Source organism: Bombina bombina, chromosome 1, assembly GCF_027579735.1.
Source record: "Bombina bombina isolate aBomBom1 chromosome 1, aBomBom1.pri, whole genome shotgun sequence".
NCBI classification, from domain to species: domain Eukaryota; kingdom Metazoa; phylum Chordata; class Amphibia; order Anura; family Bombinatoridae; genus Bombina; species Bombina bombina.
In genome coordinates, this window is record NC_069499.1 from 539447975 (window position 1) to 539466392 (window position 18418).

At 36.1% G+C, this 18418-nt stretch overlaps 1 protein-coding gene across 3 annotated transcripts in view; it reads right to left on the reverse strand.

The window, feature by feature from the left end:
- The window catches only part of PARD3B (par-3 family cell polarity regulator beta), a 1914565-nt gene that overhangs the window by 1284989 nt on the left and 611158 nt on the right, over positions 1–18418 (reverse strand). For all 3 annotated transcript variants that reach the window (XM_053698659.1, XM_053698658.1, XM_053698660.1), the window contains exon 5: positions 2032–2123. In XM_053698659.1, the coding sequence (XP_053554634.1) occupies positions 2032–2123 (92 nt within the window). The remainder of the gene's footprint in view (positions 1–2031; positions 2124–18418) is intronic.

The following is an 18418-nucleotide window of genomic DNA, read 5'->3' on the forward strand; positions in this document are numbered from 1 at the left end:
TCCCACAAGTAATGGATGAATCCGTTGACTGGATACACCTTACAAGAGAAAAACCCATCTCCTTCGAAGAAAAGCCTCCATTGCTCTACAGAAGCATAGTTCCGATCTGTATGAAGAGAAAAGGGGGCGTGTACAAGACCGGCTCAGAGAGAGCCGAAAATGGCATTTCTCCGCCATGTATAGATGAAGAGGCGGTGGGAACCAAGGCACAACACAGAAATGAGGCGCGCATGTAAGTTTAGCTGCATGCCACATTCTATCAGCCCAACCTGTTAGAGCAAAACACCTGCGTCTCAATCTTTGTCTGACAGCACTCCTCTAAAAGGTAGACAAACAATCATGCAGCTCTAATGCAATAAAAAAAAAAATGGAGCACACTTAAAACTATCAGAAACCTCTGATTAGAGCAAACTACCATTACCCTTCTAGGGATAAAGAAAACAAAGTACACCTCATCCAAGTGACCATAAAATCCACAAAGAATAAAATGTATAAAAAGAGGGATCAATTATCCTTAAAGATCCTTCACATGAGCCATAACATATTCAGGGAATATTTCACCCATAAAGTATTAACTCCTAGTCTCTCTTAGTCACAACTGAGCGCCTGCATCCTGCCAAAGAATATCCTACCCCAGGATATATATGTCCCAGATATAATGCAGCATAAATCTTTCAAAAGTGCATGTCCCCCATAACAGAGAAGATCCAGCACCTACCTGCATCTAGCCGTCCGGCAGGAAGAAAGCTTATACAGTGTGAGAGGATGCTGCTCCTCACATAGACTTGTAGCAAAAAGAGAGAACAGAGTAAACCTACTCTGGCTTTATATACTAGGGCAGCAAATATGTTAGGAAACCACAGCAAGGCCCAACTTACAAGTTCTAACTGCTTTAAAGCCACCACTGCCCTACTGAAGAGACTAATGTGGAGTACAGCTACACCCAATCTTGATAAGAAACATCAGAGCAAGCCAGCTCTGGCTTTCAAAATAATAAAATCTTGATTGAAGTGAAATAAATTATTTAGACACCAAAACTTCACCTCCTCCTTGTGCTGAAGTCAAAGAGAATGACTGGGGATTGTGGGAAGGGAAGTGATACTTAACAGCTTTGCTGTGGTGCTTTTTGCCTCCTCCTGCTGGCCAGGAGTGACATTCCCAACAGTAATTGATGATTCAGTGAACTCACTGTGTCTTAAGAAAGAAATTAAGTTTTTTTTTAAAAATGCCTAGTATACCCATTATGCCCTATACAAATGGCATTATTATTGTTCAACACTAATCAGAAGCACTACTGTATCCAGTTGCAAGACATACACACATGGACAACATTAACACATCTCGGTTTTCTGTGATCGAAAGCCATTATTGTTCATTAGGTCATTATTGTGGGAAAATAAGATTATATCTTGTAGAATTTATCAATCTTGGCTGTGTTTGACTGAAAGATTGTGATCAATTTTACTTAAAAAAAAAATTAGACAATCCTGATTGGCTCACATGCAATGTACCTGGAGGGCTCACTGGCAATGCACTTCAGCTCACGAGGAGGGAATACTCCTAATTTATTGTTATCCAAACACAATCTCATAAGAATAGAAGGTGTTTATAAAGAATGCACATTATTTTATGCAATACAAATAAGTACATATAAATGATTTAAAGGAAAAACAACAGTGTTAGTGTATGGCAGGAGTCCAGGGATGTGCATTAAATTTGAGGAATGCCTAAAATTGCTGGTGACAAGCTTTTAAGTGGAGCCATATGGTTTTCTTAGATATACTTCTTCAAAAAACAAATGTGTGATTTGCTTTAATCTACTCTGAGCCAGAAGGGCACGCAACTTCCTGCAAATGTCTTTCACAAGGGGTTAATCCTTTAGATACAGAATACAACTTTAAAATTAGTCTCGTTACAGGATGCTCAGTATTTAGCCAGCACAGTGGAAGTCTTGTAACAGAAGGTGTAAAAGAAACAAATTTGTCACGATACAAAAACATATGCTCCAAGCAGACAGCATAAAGATATTACCTGTAATCGTATCTGGACCTCTGTAACCTGAGATGTTCTTCCTGCAAACTGAGGTCTTTTAGTTCCTCTGTTGGAGCAACCTTTGAAAATCCCTGTGGATATGTAAAGGAAAGAGATAAGCATTATATATTATGCTATTTTACATGTATCCTGTTCAAATGAAAAGAAACAGATATTTTTATTTATTTTTTTACTCAAAGAAACAAACAATTTTGGAAATTCAATTACTAAAAACAAAAAAAAACAAAAAACCCGAAAAATATTCTATACAAATAGATTTAAAACGAATAATTAAAATTTAAAATGAACAATTGTTTAGCAAGATAAAGCCTACAAATACACACATTCTCAAACATTATACATGGTTAAGTCTCTAGCCAACTCCTTGACTCTTTTTCATACAAGTGAAGGACTGATATATCAAACCACAGTCTATTGCTTGAACTATTAAAGTCTATGGGAGAAGGTTTCAGAAGTGTCTTGGTATGGGGGGAAAAATTGAAGAATCATTGTGCACCAATTCCCTGCCTATGCAGACATTGATTTTTGGTTTGTGGTAGTGAGTGTTGAAACGTATTTTCTCTTGCAGAGAAACGGGTGCACCTATTTTCTTGTAGGCAGCATGCATTTTACAAATAATAAAATATAAACTCAAAATACATTACTAAAACCTTTTAAAGTTTCAGATGTTTCAAAGTGCAATTTCAGCTTTTATTACAAAATAAATAAATGTAAATATATGAGACTATGCTTAGTACTTTATCTTTGTAAAATTATCTGTTGCTTTACAGAAAAAAAAATAATAAAAGAAAAAACATTTTCAACATATGTAATAATATCAATTTCTACCTTTATTGTTAAGATTTAAAGAGTGGCTTAGAATGTCAGATCACACAAAGTGGCTTAGAATGTCAGATCACACAAAGTGCTTTAAAACGATTAAAAAGGAAAAGAAAAAAAAAAAGTTATACCTTTTAAAAAAAATATCCCTCTCTTTGCAGATATATTTGAAGTATCATATTAGCTGCTAACTGTCCCTGTGAAAGGGACACTGAACACCAAAATTGTTATTATTTAAAAAGATAAAGAACGCCTTTACTACCCATTCCCCAGCTTTGCACAACCAACATTGTTATATTAATATAGGTTATAACATTTAAACCTCTAAATGTCTGCTCATTTCTAAGCCACTACAGTCTTATAACATGCTTTTTTATAAACTTTTCACAACAGGAGACTGCAAGTTCATGTGAGCCAAATAGATGACATTGTGCTCACGCCCATGGGTTGTGGATGACACTGCACTAATTGGCTAAAATGCAAGTCAATAGATAATAATCAGTCATGTGATCAGGGGGCTGTCAAAAGAGGCTTAGGTACAAGGTAATCACAGAGATTAAAAGTATATTAATATAACCATGTTGGCTGTGCAAAACTGGGGAATGGGTAATATAGGGATTATCTATCTTTTAAACAATAAAAATGTTGGATTTGACTGTCCCTTTAAATGTAAATTCCCATGTCCCTCAAAACAATAAAGTTAATCTACTTGAAAAACTGCCACTTTTTAATGATTTTTTTTTTCCATAGTCAATAAAAATGGCAGCAACTATGATTGTGATCCTGTTGCAGATATATATAAAAAAAAGTATACATAAAATACTGCTAAATTCCACAATATTTTTCTATAGGGAAAAAGAGCAAAGGTGGCAACTAATATGACTGCAAGTATAAAACTGTTCTTTTATTTACTTACTTAGCATGTAGGAAACTATGCTTTTAAAAAATAAACCTTAAAAACATAATTTATGTACGAACTTACCTGATAAATTAATTTCTTTCATATTAGCAAGAGTCCATGAGCTAGTGACGTATGGGATATACATTCCTACCAGGAGGGGCAAAGTTTCCCAAAAGTTAAAATGCCTATAAATACACCCCTCACCACACCCACAATTCAGTTTAACGAATAGCCAAGAAGTGGGGTGATAAGAAAAAAGTGCGAAAGCATAAAAAATAAGGAATTGGAATAATTGTGCTTTATACAAAAAAATCATAACCACCACAAAAAAGGGCAGGCCTCATGGACTCTTGCTAATATGAAAGAAATGAATTTATCAGGTAAGTTCTTACATAAATTATGTTTTCTTTCATGTAATTAGCAAGAGTCCATGAGCTAGTGACGTATGGGATAATGACTACCCAAGATGTGGATCTTTCCACGCAAGAGTCACTAGAGAGGGAGGGATAAAATAAAGACAGCCAATTCCTGCTGAAAATAATCCACACCCAAAATAAAGTTTAATGAAAAACATAAACAGAAGATTCAAACTGAAACCGCTGCCTGAAGTACTTTTCTACCAAAAACTGCTTCAGAAGAAGAAAATACATCAAAATGGTAGAATTTAGTAAAAGTATGCAAAGAGGACCAAGTTGCTGCTTTGCAAATCTGATCAACCGAAGCTTCATTCCTAAACGCCCAGGAAGTAGAAACTGACCTAGTAGAATGAGCTGTAATCCTTTGAGGCGGAGTTTTACCCGACTCAACATAGGCATGATGAATTAAAGATTTCAACCAAGATGCCAAAGAAATGGCAGAAGCTTTCTGGCCTTTTCTAGAACCGGAAAAGATAACAAATAGACTAGAAGTCTTTCGGAAAGACTTAGTAGCTTCAACATAATATTTCAAAGCTCTAACAACATCCAAAGAATGCAACGATTTCTCCTTAGAATGAAGGAACCACAATTTCTCTACTAATGTTGTTGGAATCCACAACTTTAGGTAAAAATCCAAAAGAAGTTCGCAACACCGCCTTATCCTGATGAAAAATCAGAAAAGGAGACTCACAAGAAAGAGCAGATAATTCAGAGACTCTTCTGGCAGAAGAGATCGCCAAAAGGAACAAAACTTTCCAAGAAAGTAATTTAATGTCCAATGAATGCATAGGTTCAAACGGAGGAGCTTGAAGAGCCCCCAGAACCAAATTCAAACTCCAAGGAGGAGAAATTGACTTAATGACAGGTTTTATACGAACCAAAGCTTGTACAAAACAATGAATATCAGGAAGATTAGCAATCTTTCTGTGAAAAAGAACAGAAAGAGCAGAGATTTGTCCTTTCAAAGAACTTGCGGATAAACCTTTATCTAAACCATCCTGAAGAAACTGTAAAATTCTCGGAATTCTAAAAGAATGCCAAGAAAAATGATGAGAAAGACACCAAGAAATATAAGTCTTCCAGACTCTATAATATATCTCTCTGGATACAGATTTACGAGCCTGTAACATAGTATTAATCACAGAGTCAGAGAAACCTCTTTGACCAAGAATCAAGCGTTCAATCTCCATACCTTTAAATTTAAGGATTTGAGATCCTGATGGAAAAAAGGACCTTGCGACAGAAGGTCTGGTCTTAGCGGAAGAGTCCACGGATGGCAAGAGGCCATCCGGACAAGATCCGCATACCAAAACCTGTGAGGCCATGACGGAGCTATCAGCAGAACAAACGAGCATTCCTTCAGAATCTTGGAGATTACTCTTGGAAGAAGAACTAGAGGCGGAAAGATATAGGCAGGATGATACTTCCAAGGAAGTTATAATGCATCCACTGCTTCCACCTGAGGATCCCGGGATCTGGACAGATACCTGGGAAGTTTCTTGTTTAGATGAGACGCCATCAGATCTATTTCTGGAAGCTCCCACATTTGAACAATCTGAAGAAATACCTCTGGGTGAAGAGACCATTTGCCCGGATGCAACGTTTGGCGACTGAGATAATCCGCTTCCCAATTGTCTATACCTGGGATATGAACCGCAGAGATTAGACAGGAGCTGGATTCCGCCCAAACCAGAATTCGAGATACTTCTTTCATAGCCAGAGGACTGTGAGTCCCTCCTTGATGATTGATGTATGCCACAGTTGTGACATTGTCTGTCTGAAAACAAATGAACGATTCTCTCTTCAGAAGAGGCCAAGACTGAAGAGCTCTGAAAATTGCACGGAGTTCCAAAATATTGATCGGTAATCTCACCTCCTGAGATTCCCAAACTCCTTGTGCCGTCAGAGATCCCCACACAGCTCCCCAACCTGTGAGACTTGCATCTGTTGAAATTACAGTCCAGGTCGGAAGCACAAAAGAAGCCCCCTGAATTAAAAGATGGTGATCTGTCCACCACGTTAGAGAGTGTCGTACAATCGGTTTTAAAGATATTAATTGAGATATCTTTGTGTAATCCCTGCACCATTGATTCAGCATACAGAGCTGAAGAGGTCGCATGTGAAAACGAGCAAAGGGGATCGCGTCCGATGCAGCAGTCATAAGACCTAGAATTTCCATGCATAAGGCTACCGAAGGGAATGATTGTGACTGAAGGTTTCGACAAGCTGAAATCAATTTTAGACGTCTCTTGTCTGTCAAAGACAGAGTCATGGACACTGAATCTATCTGGAAACCCAGAAAGGTTACCCTTGTCTGAGGAATCAATGAACTTTTTAGTGAATTGATCCTCCAACCATGATCTTGAAGAAACAACACAAGTCGATTCGTATGAGATTCTGCTAAATGTAAAGACTGAGCAAGTACCAAGATATCGTCCAAATAAGGAAATACCACAATACCCTGTTCTCTGATTACAGACAGAAGGGCACCGAGAACCTTTGTAAAAATTCTTGGAGCTGTAGCTAGGCCAAACGGCAGAGCCACAAACTGGTAATGCTTGTCCAGAAAAGAGAATCTCAGGAAATGATAATGATCTGGATGAATCGGAATATGCAGATATGCATCCTGTAAATCTATTGTGGACATATAATGCCCTTGCTGAACAAAAGGCAAGATAGTCCTTACAGTTACCATTTTGAAAGTTGGTATCCTTACATAACGATTCAATATTTTTAGATCCAGAACTGGTCTGAAGGAATTCTCCTTCTTTGGTACAATGAAGAGATTTGAATAAAACCCCATCCCCTGTTCCAGAACTGGAACTGGCATAATTACTCCAGCCAACTCTAGATCTGAAACACAATTCAGAAATGCTTGAGCTTTCACTGGATTTACTGGGACACGGGAAAGAAAAAATCTTTTTGCAGGAGGTCTCATCTTGAAACCAATTCTGTACCCTTCTGAAACAATGTTCTGAATCCAAAGATTGTGAACAGAATTGATCCAAATTTCTTTGAAAAAATGTAACTTGCCCCCTACCAGCTGAGCTGGAATGAGGGCCGCACCTTCATGTGGACTTAGAAGCTGGCTTTGCTTTTCTAGAAGGCTTGGATTTATTCCAGACTGGAGATGGTTTCCAAACTGAAACTGCTCCTGAGGATGAAGGATCAGGCTTTTGTTCTTTGTTGAAACGAAAGGAACGACAATGATTATTAGCCCTGTTTTTACCCTTAGATTTTTTATCCTGTGGTAAAAAAGTTCATTTCCCACCAGTAACAGTTGAGATAATAGAATCCAACTGAGAACCAAATAATTTGTTACCCTGGAAAGAAATGGAAAGTAGAGTTGATTTAGAAGCCATATCAGCATTCCAAGTTTTAAGCCATAAAGCTCTTCTAGCTAAAATAGCTAGAGACATAAACCTGACATCAACTCTGATAATATCAAAAATGGCATCACAGATAACATTATTAGCATGTTGAAGAAGAAGAATAATATTATGAGAATCATGATCTGTTACTTGTTGCGCTAAAGTTTCCAACCAAAAAGTTGAAGCTGCAGCAACATCAGCCAATGATATAGCAGGTCTAAGAAGATTACCTGAACACAGATAAGCTTTTCTTAGAAAGGATTCAATTTTCCTATCTAAAGGATCCTTAAACGAAGTACCATCTGACGTAGGAATAGTAGTACGTTTAGCAAGGGTAGAAATAGCCCCATCAACTCTAGGGATTTTGTCCCAAAATTCTAATCTGTCAGACGGCACAGGATATAATTGCTTAAAACGTTTAGAAGGAGTAAATGAATTACCCAATTTATCCCATTCTCTGGAAATTACTTCAGAAATAGCACTAGGAACAGGAAAAACTTCTGGAATAACCACTGGAAATTTAAAGACCTTATCTAAACGTTTAGAATTAGTATCAAGAGGACCAGAATCCTCAATTTCTAAAGCAATTAGTACTTCTTTAAGTAAAGAACGAATAAATTCCATTTTAAATAAATATGAAGATTTATCAGCATCAATCTCTGAGACAGAATCCTCTGAACCAGAAGAGTCATCAGAATCAGAATGATGATGTTCATTTAAAAATTCATCTGTATAAAGAGAAGTTTTAAAAGATTTTTTATGTTTACTAGAAGGAGGAATAACAGACATAGCCTTCTTTATGGATTCAGAAACAAAATCTCTTATGTTATCAGGAACATTCTGAACATTAGATGTTGATGGAACTGCAACAGGTAATGGTACATTACTAAAGGAAATATTATCTGCATTAACAAGTTTGTCATGACAATTAATACAAACAACAGCTGGAGGAATAGCTACCAAAAGTTTACAGCAGATACACTTAGCTTTGGTAGTTCCAGCACCAGACAGAGATTTTCCTGAAGTATCTTCTGACTCAGATGCAACGTGAGACATCTTGCAATATGTAATAGAAAAAACAACATATAAAGCAAAATTGATCAAATTCCTTAAATGACAGTTTCAGGAATGGGAAAAAATGCCAATGAACAAGCTTCTAGCAACCAGAAGCAAAGAAAAAATGAAACTTAAATAATGTGGAGACAAAAGCTACGCCCATATTTTTTAGCGCCAAATAAGACGCCCACATTATTTGGCGCCTAAATGCTTTTTGGCGCCAAAAATGACGCCACATCCGGAACGCCGACATCTTTGGCGCAAAAGAACGTCAAAAATGACGCAACTTCCGGCGACACGTATGACGCCGGAAACAGAAAATACTTTTTGCGCCAAAAAAGTCCGCGCCAAGAATGACGCAATAAAATGAAGCATTTTCAGCCCCCGCGAGCCTAACAGCCCACAAAATAATTGATTCAAGTGCATTATCCCAAATATGAAACTGACTGTCTGAAAATAAGGAATGTTGAACATCCTGAGTCAAGGCAAATAAATGTTTGAATACATATATTTAGAACTTTATAAACAAAGTGCCCAACCATAGCTTAGAGTGTCACAGAAAATAAGACTTACTTACCCCAGGACACTCATCTACATGTTTGTAGAAAGCCAAACCAGTACTGAAACGAAAATCAGCAGAGGTAATGGTATATAAATAAGAGTATATCGTCGATCTGAAAAGGGAGGTAAGAGATGAATCTCTACGACCGATAACAGAGAACCTATGAAATAGACCCCGTAGAAGGAGATCACTGCATTCAAAATAGGCAATACTCTCCTCACATCCCTCTGACATTCACTGCACGCTGAGAGGAAAACCGGGCTCCAACCTGCTGCGGAGCGCATATCAACGTAGAATCTAGCACAAACTTACTTCACCACCTCCATAGGAGGCAAAGTTTGTAAAACTGAATTGTGGGTGTGGTGAGGGGTGTATTTATAGGCATTTTAAGGTTTGGGAAACTTTGCCCCTCCTGGTAGGAATGTATATCCCATACGTCACTAGCTCATGGACTCTTGCTAATTACATGAAAGAAATAAGGGTTCATACCTTATCTTATTTTCTATATTTAGAATAGTTCTAATATTCTTGAAAAAATATTTGTGGTCTTGTTAAACTTTTTTTTAATTGTGTTTCTTTATTCTTCACCTTATACACTGACTAGCACAGAAGTTTACAAAACTTCAGACATGGATCTGTTTTATTGCACTGTAGGAAATTCAGGGGACAAAAACATTTCTCACAGAATGGCAGATCATTCAACAAAATCTGAAATATCTTCATGCAGTCAAAAATGAACACACAACTCCTCCCTTTGTACAGGAGGAAATAAGGGACAAAAAAAACAGCTCTCATAGAACGCCAAAACCCTTGAAAAAACTAAAATGTCATGATTGCAAGTTTCATTTGAACTGTTGAGTATACAATCACTGTCTGTTGCAACCATGTTAATTCTCTTTGTTAAATATATTGTAGAATAACGAAAAATAAAACATAAAAAAAATCATTAATCTGTAAATCACTATTTTCTAAGAAAGGCCAAAGGCTGCGTTTGCATTTGTTGAAAACTTCCATCAACGCTTTTGAAACACAGACCTGGTAAAGGCCTTTCTACAACCATACCCCAAAACAATAATTTTACTTATAATTGTAATGAATAACCCTTCCCTTCTGATTTTTTTCTTCCTTGCATAAACAATCACTACACTATCTCGTTTATTTTTCTTCACACAACTACAGTACTTTTCCACTGTACAGCAGAACAGAAGGTGGTATTAGAAAAATATAATCATTTTAGAAGGATAAAAAAAAAAGAAATCAATATCACTTTAAACTTCTCTTTTCCATTAAAAGGAAAGTTTTAAGGGGAGAAAACCTGACTGAGTTCTTTGTTATAGATGTCTGTTTTTCCCAGATTATCAGACTTCAATATGGTTTAATTGACTGGGTTTTTAGACATCACGACAAAGTGATTAATAACTCAGATTTTTTTCTTTTTCTAATACAGAACCATTTTGTGACTTCATTTCATTCACAAGCAATAAACTAAAAGGTTTGGAAACAGCAGAGGAATCTGCCAATGTATCATGCATTATCTATTATATTAATTTTCGCCTTATTAGGATTGGCTGTCCTAAACTGTAAAGGCTACTGACAGCAGGTGATCAATTAGCTTTAATGTACTTTCCACAGACCCCCATGGCACTAATGTAAACACAGTCAAATCCATAAAAGACATTTAACTTGAAGAGGTCACTTTGGAAAAGTCTAAAACTTGAAGACATAAATCTCCAGATGGCATCTTGACAAACCAACTGACAACGTCTACTTAGTGTCTGATCACTTCCCTTAATTCTACTTTAAGCGCAAAAGTTACTTTTTGTCAGATAGCAGTAATATTTCACCATACCAGTAATTCTAATCCTGAGTTTTACCATCAGTACCTTCAGTATAGATTAGTGCTTATGTTGAACATATCCGAAAGTGCTTTGTTTTGCTTATAATTGGGAGAATTCAAGGGAAACGCAGCTGGATATGGGAAGTTCCTTATTCTCATCCCATTTGAGATTGAATGGCACTATGATCTAAGGCTCTCTGCGCAAGATTAACTGTCTCATCAGTACTGTGTGGTCAAAGAGTTTCATAAGGGCAAATTTTAGCTTGAGAATTGTTTATCTCACAATACAGGGTATGTGAATGAGACATACACATTACAAGATAACGTTAAAAAAAACAATAAACAAACAAAGATTTTGCGTGATTTCTCTCCATGCCACTAAGTTTTTGACCATTAGTCCTTTGCTATTAAACTGAGGTTGCCGTAGTTTCTACTCTGTGTATTTGCTAGATTTTTGTTTCCAAATGTTGGCTTAAAATATATTCACTAGTTATGAATCATTCTTGTCAAAATCACTGTGAGAAACGACTGTTATGGATGCAAACTCATAGAGTTAAAGGGACAGTCAACACCAGAATTTATGTGGTTTTAAAAGATAGATAATCCCTTAATTACCAACTCCCCAGTTTTGCATAACGAACACAGTTATAATTATACACGTTTTACCTCTGTAATTACCTTGTATCTAAGCCTTAGCAGATTGCCCCCTTATTTCAGTTCTTTTGACAGACTTGTATTTAAGCCAAACAGAGCTGTCTCCATGGTAAATTCACGTGCATGAGCTCAATGTTATCTATATGAAACACGTGAACTAATGCCCTCTAGTGGTGAAAAACTATCAAAATGCATTTAGATTAGAGGCAGCCTTCAAGGTCTAAGAAATTAGCATATGAACCTCCTAGGTTTAGCTTTCAACTAAAAATACCAAAAGAAACAAAGCAAAATTTGTAATAAAAGTAAATTGGAAAGTTGTTTAAAATTACATGCCCTATTTGAAACATGAAAGGTTTTTTTTTGGACTTTACTGTCCCTTAAAGGGGACATGTGTGGGTCATTCTGAAGAGTGATTATAAAGATTATTACTCTATAGGCACTCTTTTTGTAAGAAGATAATCTGGAGGTGTAAGCCCTTATGGAATCAAAATAAATTGTTAGCATTTTTTCCTGTGGACTGTATTTATTTATTATTATTTAGACAAGGCTCGGGACCCACACCATATATTTCCTGCCTCATATAATAGTTCCTTAATTTGGTGCACTTGAATCAGAAGCTTAGCCCATGTTGTCAAAATGATAGGCTCCAATACAAAGCAATTTTGTTTTAAATTTCAATTGTACTTCTAAAGGGGGCTGTTAGCATAATAATGCAATGCAACACTAATCACCTGACTGGTAATGGGTTACAGATTCACTGAGCAAATGGCTAATAAAAACTAGCAACATAATGCACATTAGTAAATTGTAGCCATCAACTCCTATCACTTTATATCCAATGGGACCTGTTTATGTAAAATAACACAAGTTTCATCTATTGGAGATTAAAATGCACTGCAAGAAAAATGTCTTTAAAGGACAGTAGCATTTCATCATCAACAAATGCATAATAAAGAGACAATGCAAAAGTACTGAATTTCAAATGAAATGTTGATTTTTTTTTCGACAAATTTCAGAGTTAGTTCCATTTCCCATACCCCTGCATCATGAGACAGCCATCAGCCAATCACAATATATAGTGTGAATTCTTACACATGCTCAGTAGGCGATAGTGCCTCAGAAAGATGTGCATATTTTAATACTGGAAGTACAGTGGAAAGTTGTTTACAATTGTGAGCACTATCTGAATTATGAAAGTTTAATTTCGACTTCAGTTTTCCGTTAATGGAATATACACATTACCAAAGGCTAAATGTCAAACACAACATTATAGATGTTACTGTTCTAAATATAATCCCCAGCTATAGTCTCATCTGTTCTACCACTAGAACTGTTTGCCAGTTATGGTTAATAGCATCATGCTTCACTAGTTGTGCAATACAAACCCCATACACTTTTTACATCATTTAGGCTATATCTATACTTAACAGCAGGTCAGACTTATTTCTGTACATTTAAGAAATATTTAAAACTCCTAGGTCTATGAAACAGAATCACAGATTGGTAAAGTACATTCAAACTTAAAACAATCAATAAATAAATCATGTGAGATATTATACTTTGATTAAAGGGACTTAAAACCCATTTTTTTCCTTCCATGATTCACAGAATTTGAAACAACTCTCCTATTTGCTTCTATTATCAATTTTGCTTCATTCTCCTGGTATCTTGTATTGAAGGAGCAACAATGCACTTTTGGGCTAGGTGAACACATTTGTGAACCAATGACAAGAGGCATTTATGTATGTGCAGCCACCAATCAGCAGGCAGCTCTCAGTTCCTGAGCCTACCTAGGCATGCTTTTCTACAAAGGATATGAAAAGAACATATCAAAATAGATAACAGAAGTTAATTGGAAAGTTGTTTTTTAAATTGTATGCTCTATAGCAATCATTAAATACACTTTTTTGTGTTTCATGTCCCTAGAAGAAATATACACAAGTGATATTTTTTAGTTGCGTTATAAAAACTCTCTTGATATTAATGGCCTTATATTGAACAACAACTAAACCACTGAAGAAGTCTTATTCAATTCATTTTTCTATTCAAGGGTTGCAGTCATAGAACACAACATCCGAGAAGGCTTTTAAACTGAGCTTCCACATTGTCCTCTCAATGAATCCACTGAGATATTGACAGAATATAATGTAAAAGCACTACAGCTGTGTTTTCACAAATAATGAACAAAACTTGCTAAATTGTATGGTTAAGAGAAAAGTCATGAAATTGCATCTCTGATCTACAAAAAACAAGGCGTTTTTACCATCTGCCCATTTAAGTAATTTATAGAAAATATGCTGCAAAATATTTCTTTATGGTGATCTGGAAGAAAAGTGGTAGATGAGAAAGGACTTAATAGCTTCATCATACAATATCCTTACTGTTTGTCAGAACAATCATGCCTGGATAGCTTGTTCTTTCATTTAGATCAATGTGTGGTATTATTTCTATATTACTGGGCACTTCACAAAAATTACACAGAGAAAAAACATTAAAAACATTAATTAGGAATTTTATAACTTTAAAGCCACAATTGGCTAAGCTATTATTCTAGATAACAGTGGCAAACCAGCACCATGGTTTATTCATTACAAATAATACAATAACCTAACATAGGGGGGAAATCTAGAAACAAAACTATTATAATTATTTGGAAATGACTAAAATATAAATGTTAATTCTTTATAATTTAAAACATTTTCTTTAGTTATATTTGTAGGAATTGATCAAGTTTCAAATTATAAACAGTTCCACTTTAACTGGCATGTCCTTCTCCATAAAGAACATATATTAATTATGTCAGTTTGATTCAGAGGGGAAAAACAAAAGAGCACAACTATAAAATAAGAAACTGTCAAAACAGTTGTTTAATAATTTTTTTTAGAAAAACAAAATAAATTAGGAAGTAATGAGTTCTGGAGAAAAAGAAAACACATAACATGTTGGGTAATATTAATCCACTTATATGTGTAATAAAAAAAATTATGTGCCCAAAAAAGCCCTTATTTGTATAAAGAATGAGAAATAAAGGATATAGTCCCAGATGTGGAATAGTTTCCAAATTGCAGGATAACCTCAGAGAAATAAAAGTATATATATAGTGAGAAACTGTGACATTAATTGTGGTTCAATCTCTTAATGGACCATACTCACATATTAGAGATTTGTATCTGAGCTCTCAGTGTAAACAGCGTTGTAAAGTTGTAATCCTTCTAAGGCAATCAGGTGGTCTGCCACCGAATCTCCAATTTTTAACAATGTATTTATTACAACATTAAAATAAATGATGCAGGACAAGTATATACAGGCTAGTATAGGCAAGTCTCTTATAACAACTCTACGGTTACACACACCAGATACATTCCCAGTGTGTGTACCGATTTTGGAGCTGAAATGTTTCTGGATATCTTTAGTCAAATCTGCCTTAGTGTATAACAAAGTCCTTTCTTGTATCATTAGTTTCTCCAATTATCATTTCACCGATCCTCTCGGCTTTTTTAAGGAATCCAAAATCTGTACACACACTGGTAACATATCTGGTGTATGTAACCGTAGAGTTGTTATAAATATCAGTGCAGTGTGTTGTGTTTATATATTTTTGTTGCATACTTTTTCATAGTTTGTTTAACATACACTCACTCACTAAATGTTATTGTTTAAAAAGATAGATTTGTATCTAAGCTTCTACAGATGTCCTCCTTATCTCAGACATTTTCACAGACTTGCATTTTGAGTCAATTAGTGCTGACTCCTAAATAACTCCACTGGAGTAAGCACAGTGTTATTGATATGGTACACGTGAACAAACAGTACATGTTATTGGCTAACCCCAGCCAGACAGTGAGATAAGAGGTGGACTGCACAGTCTTAGAAATCAGCTTATAAGCCTACCTAGGTTTAGGTTAACAGTAAATACCAACAGAACAAAGCAAATACTATGATAAAAGTAAATTGAAAAGTTGTTTAAAATGACATGCCCTATTTAAATCATGAAAGGTTAATTTGGACTTCACTGTCCCTTTAAGTGATCACTTTTTTTTTTAATTTCTTTAAAAATTCCAAATCATGTCTATTCTCAAATTACATATTTTTCTTGCTAATCACTGACATTTTCCATGACAGCATTCTAAAAAGGTAGTTAAAGGGACATGAAACCCACATTTTTTCTTTCATGATTTAGAAAGAGCATACAATTAAACAACTTTCTAATTTACTTCTATTATCTATTTTGCTTCATTCTCTTGATATTCTTTTCTGAAAAGCATATCTAGATATGCTTAGTAGCTGCTGATTGGTAGCTGCACATAGATGCCTCCTGTGATTGGTTCACTGTGTGCATTGCTATTTCTTCATTAAAGTATATCTAAAGAATAAAGCAAATTAGGTAATTGAAGTAAATTGGAATGTTGTTTAAAATTGTATTCTCTACCTTAATCATGAAAGAAAATGTTTGGGTATAGTGTCCCTTTAAGAGCATGCATGTGTCTTGAGCACTATAAATATAACATTACAAATATTTTTACAAATAATGTTGTACGCTCAATCTGAATATTTTTTTTACTTTGCCTTCTATGTCTTTTTAAGTTGCTTTCTATTTAAAAAATATAGAAAACAAAGTATACTTTCCGATAATATTTATTTATTTCATTTTGCTGGTTTGCAGATGATTATCAGTGGCATAGTCAAAATCTATAAGGATTAGTTTATGGTTTTATAACATGATGAGGCTGTATTTTCATGGCTATAATATTTTTGGTAAATTAATTATATTAATCCGTTAAGAATGTTATGCTCTCCCAGAGGTTTCTGTAAGATTTTGGACATTTGTTCCATCTAGAAGATATTATCACTTGGTTTTGTGAATTGGGGCCTGCAGAACTAACTTGCCTCTTCTTCACAGCAAAAATGTTATAAAATAATCATAGAGTTGAGAAATAGACCTTAACGTGAAATAAACCCAACATTTTTCTTTTAAGATTCAGACAGAGCATACAGTTTTAAACAACTTTCAAATTTTCTTATATTATCAAATTTGCTTCATTCTCTTTATTTCTTTGTTGAATGAGCAGCAATAATGCTGGAAGCTAGCTGAACGCACTGGCTGAGCCAATGACAAGAAGCATATACAGTATGTGCCGCCACCAATCATTAGTCAGCTCTCAATAGTGCATTACTGCTCCTGAGCCTATCTAGGTATGGTTTTTAACCAAGGATACTAGGAAAGTGGAGAAAATAGCTGCACATTGGAAGTTTAGACTTTACTCTCCCTTTAATCCCATTGTCCACTGCAAGTCTATGTACACAGAATCAACCCCTTTTTAAGTTAACCCCTTAACGACCAGTGCCATACCCAGTACGACGCTGGTCGTTAAGCCCTTAAGGACCAGCATCGTACACTGTACAATGCTGCTGTCCTGGGACTCTCTCTGCCACAATCTCACTAAAAGTAGCAAGATTGCGCTATTTCTGCATGCCCCACAAGTGTGGCAGTGCAGAAATAGATGTGCAGAGTAACTGATGCTCAGCCCTCTCTGCATCCTGGAGCAGTGGTGCTGTTAATTGGTGGTGTTCGAGGGTTAGGAGGGAAATGAGTGGGCGGCCCATCCCTGGAGGGGGGCGGGAGTGGGTGGGACCGCTACGCTACAGAAAAAAAATTCTCTGAGAGCGCCAGGGAGGGGGAAGGAGGGGGAAGGAGGTAAAGGAGGATCCTCTGTGTCTAGGGAACGATTAGAGGGTAGGGAAAGGATCATGGATGGGGAGGGGGTAAATGAGGGAGGCAGGAGAGAGTTGGGCAGCTACACTACAGAAAATGTATATATAGATATACATTATTATATACAGTATATATATATATATATATATACATACATACACACACACACAAAACACACACACATTCACACTCACACATAGGGCTCGATTTATCGAAGCTGATGCAGACAGGGGCGCATATACGCGCCCCTGTCCGCCTCAGCTCACCGGAGGAAATTACCATTGCACACGAGCACTATTTTGTGCTCGCATGCAATCCAGCCCCCTGCCCGCGCACAGCCAATCACATGCGGGCAGGAGCTGTCAATCTCGTCAGTCAGACCGCAGAGATTGAATTTCGCGACCCTTAGAGGTGACCACTGCTTGTTAAATACGGCGAGCAGGTTCTTGTGAGAACTTGCAGCCGTAGGGGCTTTGATAAACCAAGCCCATAATATACCTGAACAACAGAACAAATATAGCGGGGGGGGGGGGGAATCCTTTAACCCTGATAGAAAAAAACATTGGAACCCTAAAGCCTTTACCCTTTAACCCCTTGAAGGTTAGGGGAACTTAATCTATTTTAGAATTGTCTTCCATGAGTACAAATATCACATATTGTATGCTGTCTATGTCCAGTAAATGTATCCTGATAAATAACACACATTAGCCTAACCATAATGTAAGCTTTGACTATAAACCCTTGTAGTGTTGGCCTTAAGCATAACAGAAAGGATGGCTAGCTCTCTGCTGCACACCAATGAAAACTGCATCCAAACTGGGTCCAAACACAGAAGAAACTGGAAAACAAAACACACACACAGAATGAAAAAATAAAAAATCTATAAATGTAATACTCTTCTATATTTGACATATTAATGGGACATTTGCTATTATATTTTGATGTACAACATGCTATAAAACCCAGAGATTTAATAAACAAGATGTATTATTAGATTTGTCTCAAGTTAAATCACAATTTGCCGTTCACTGCTTATA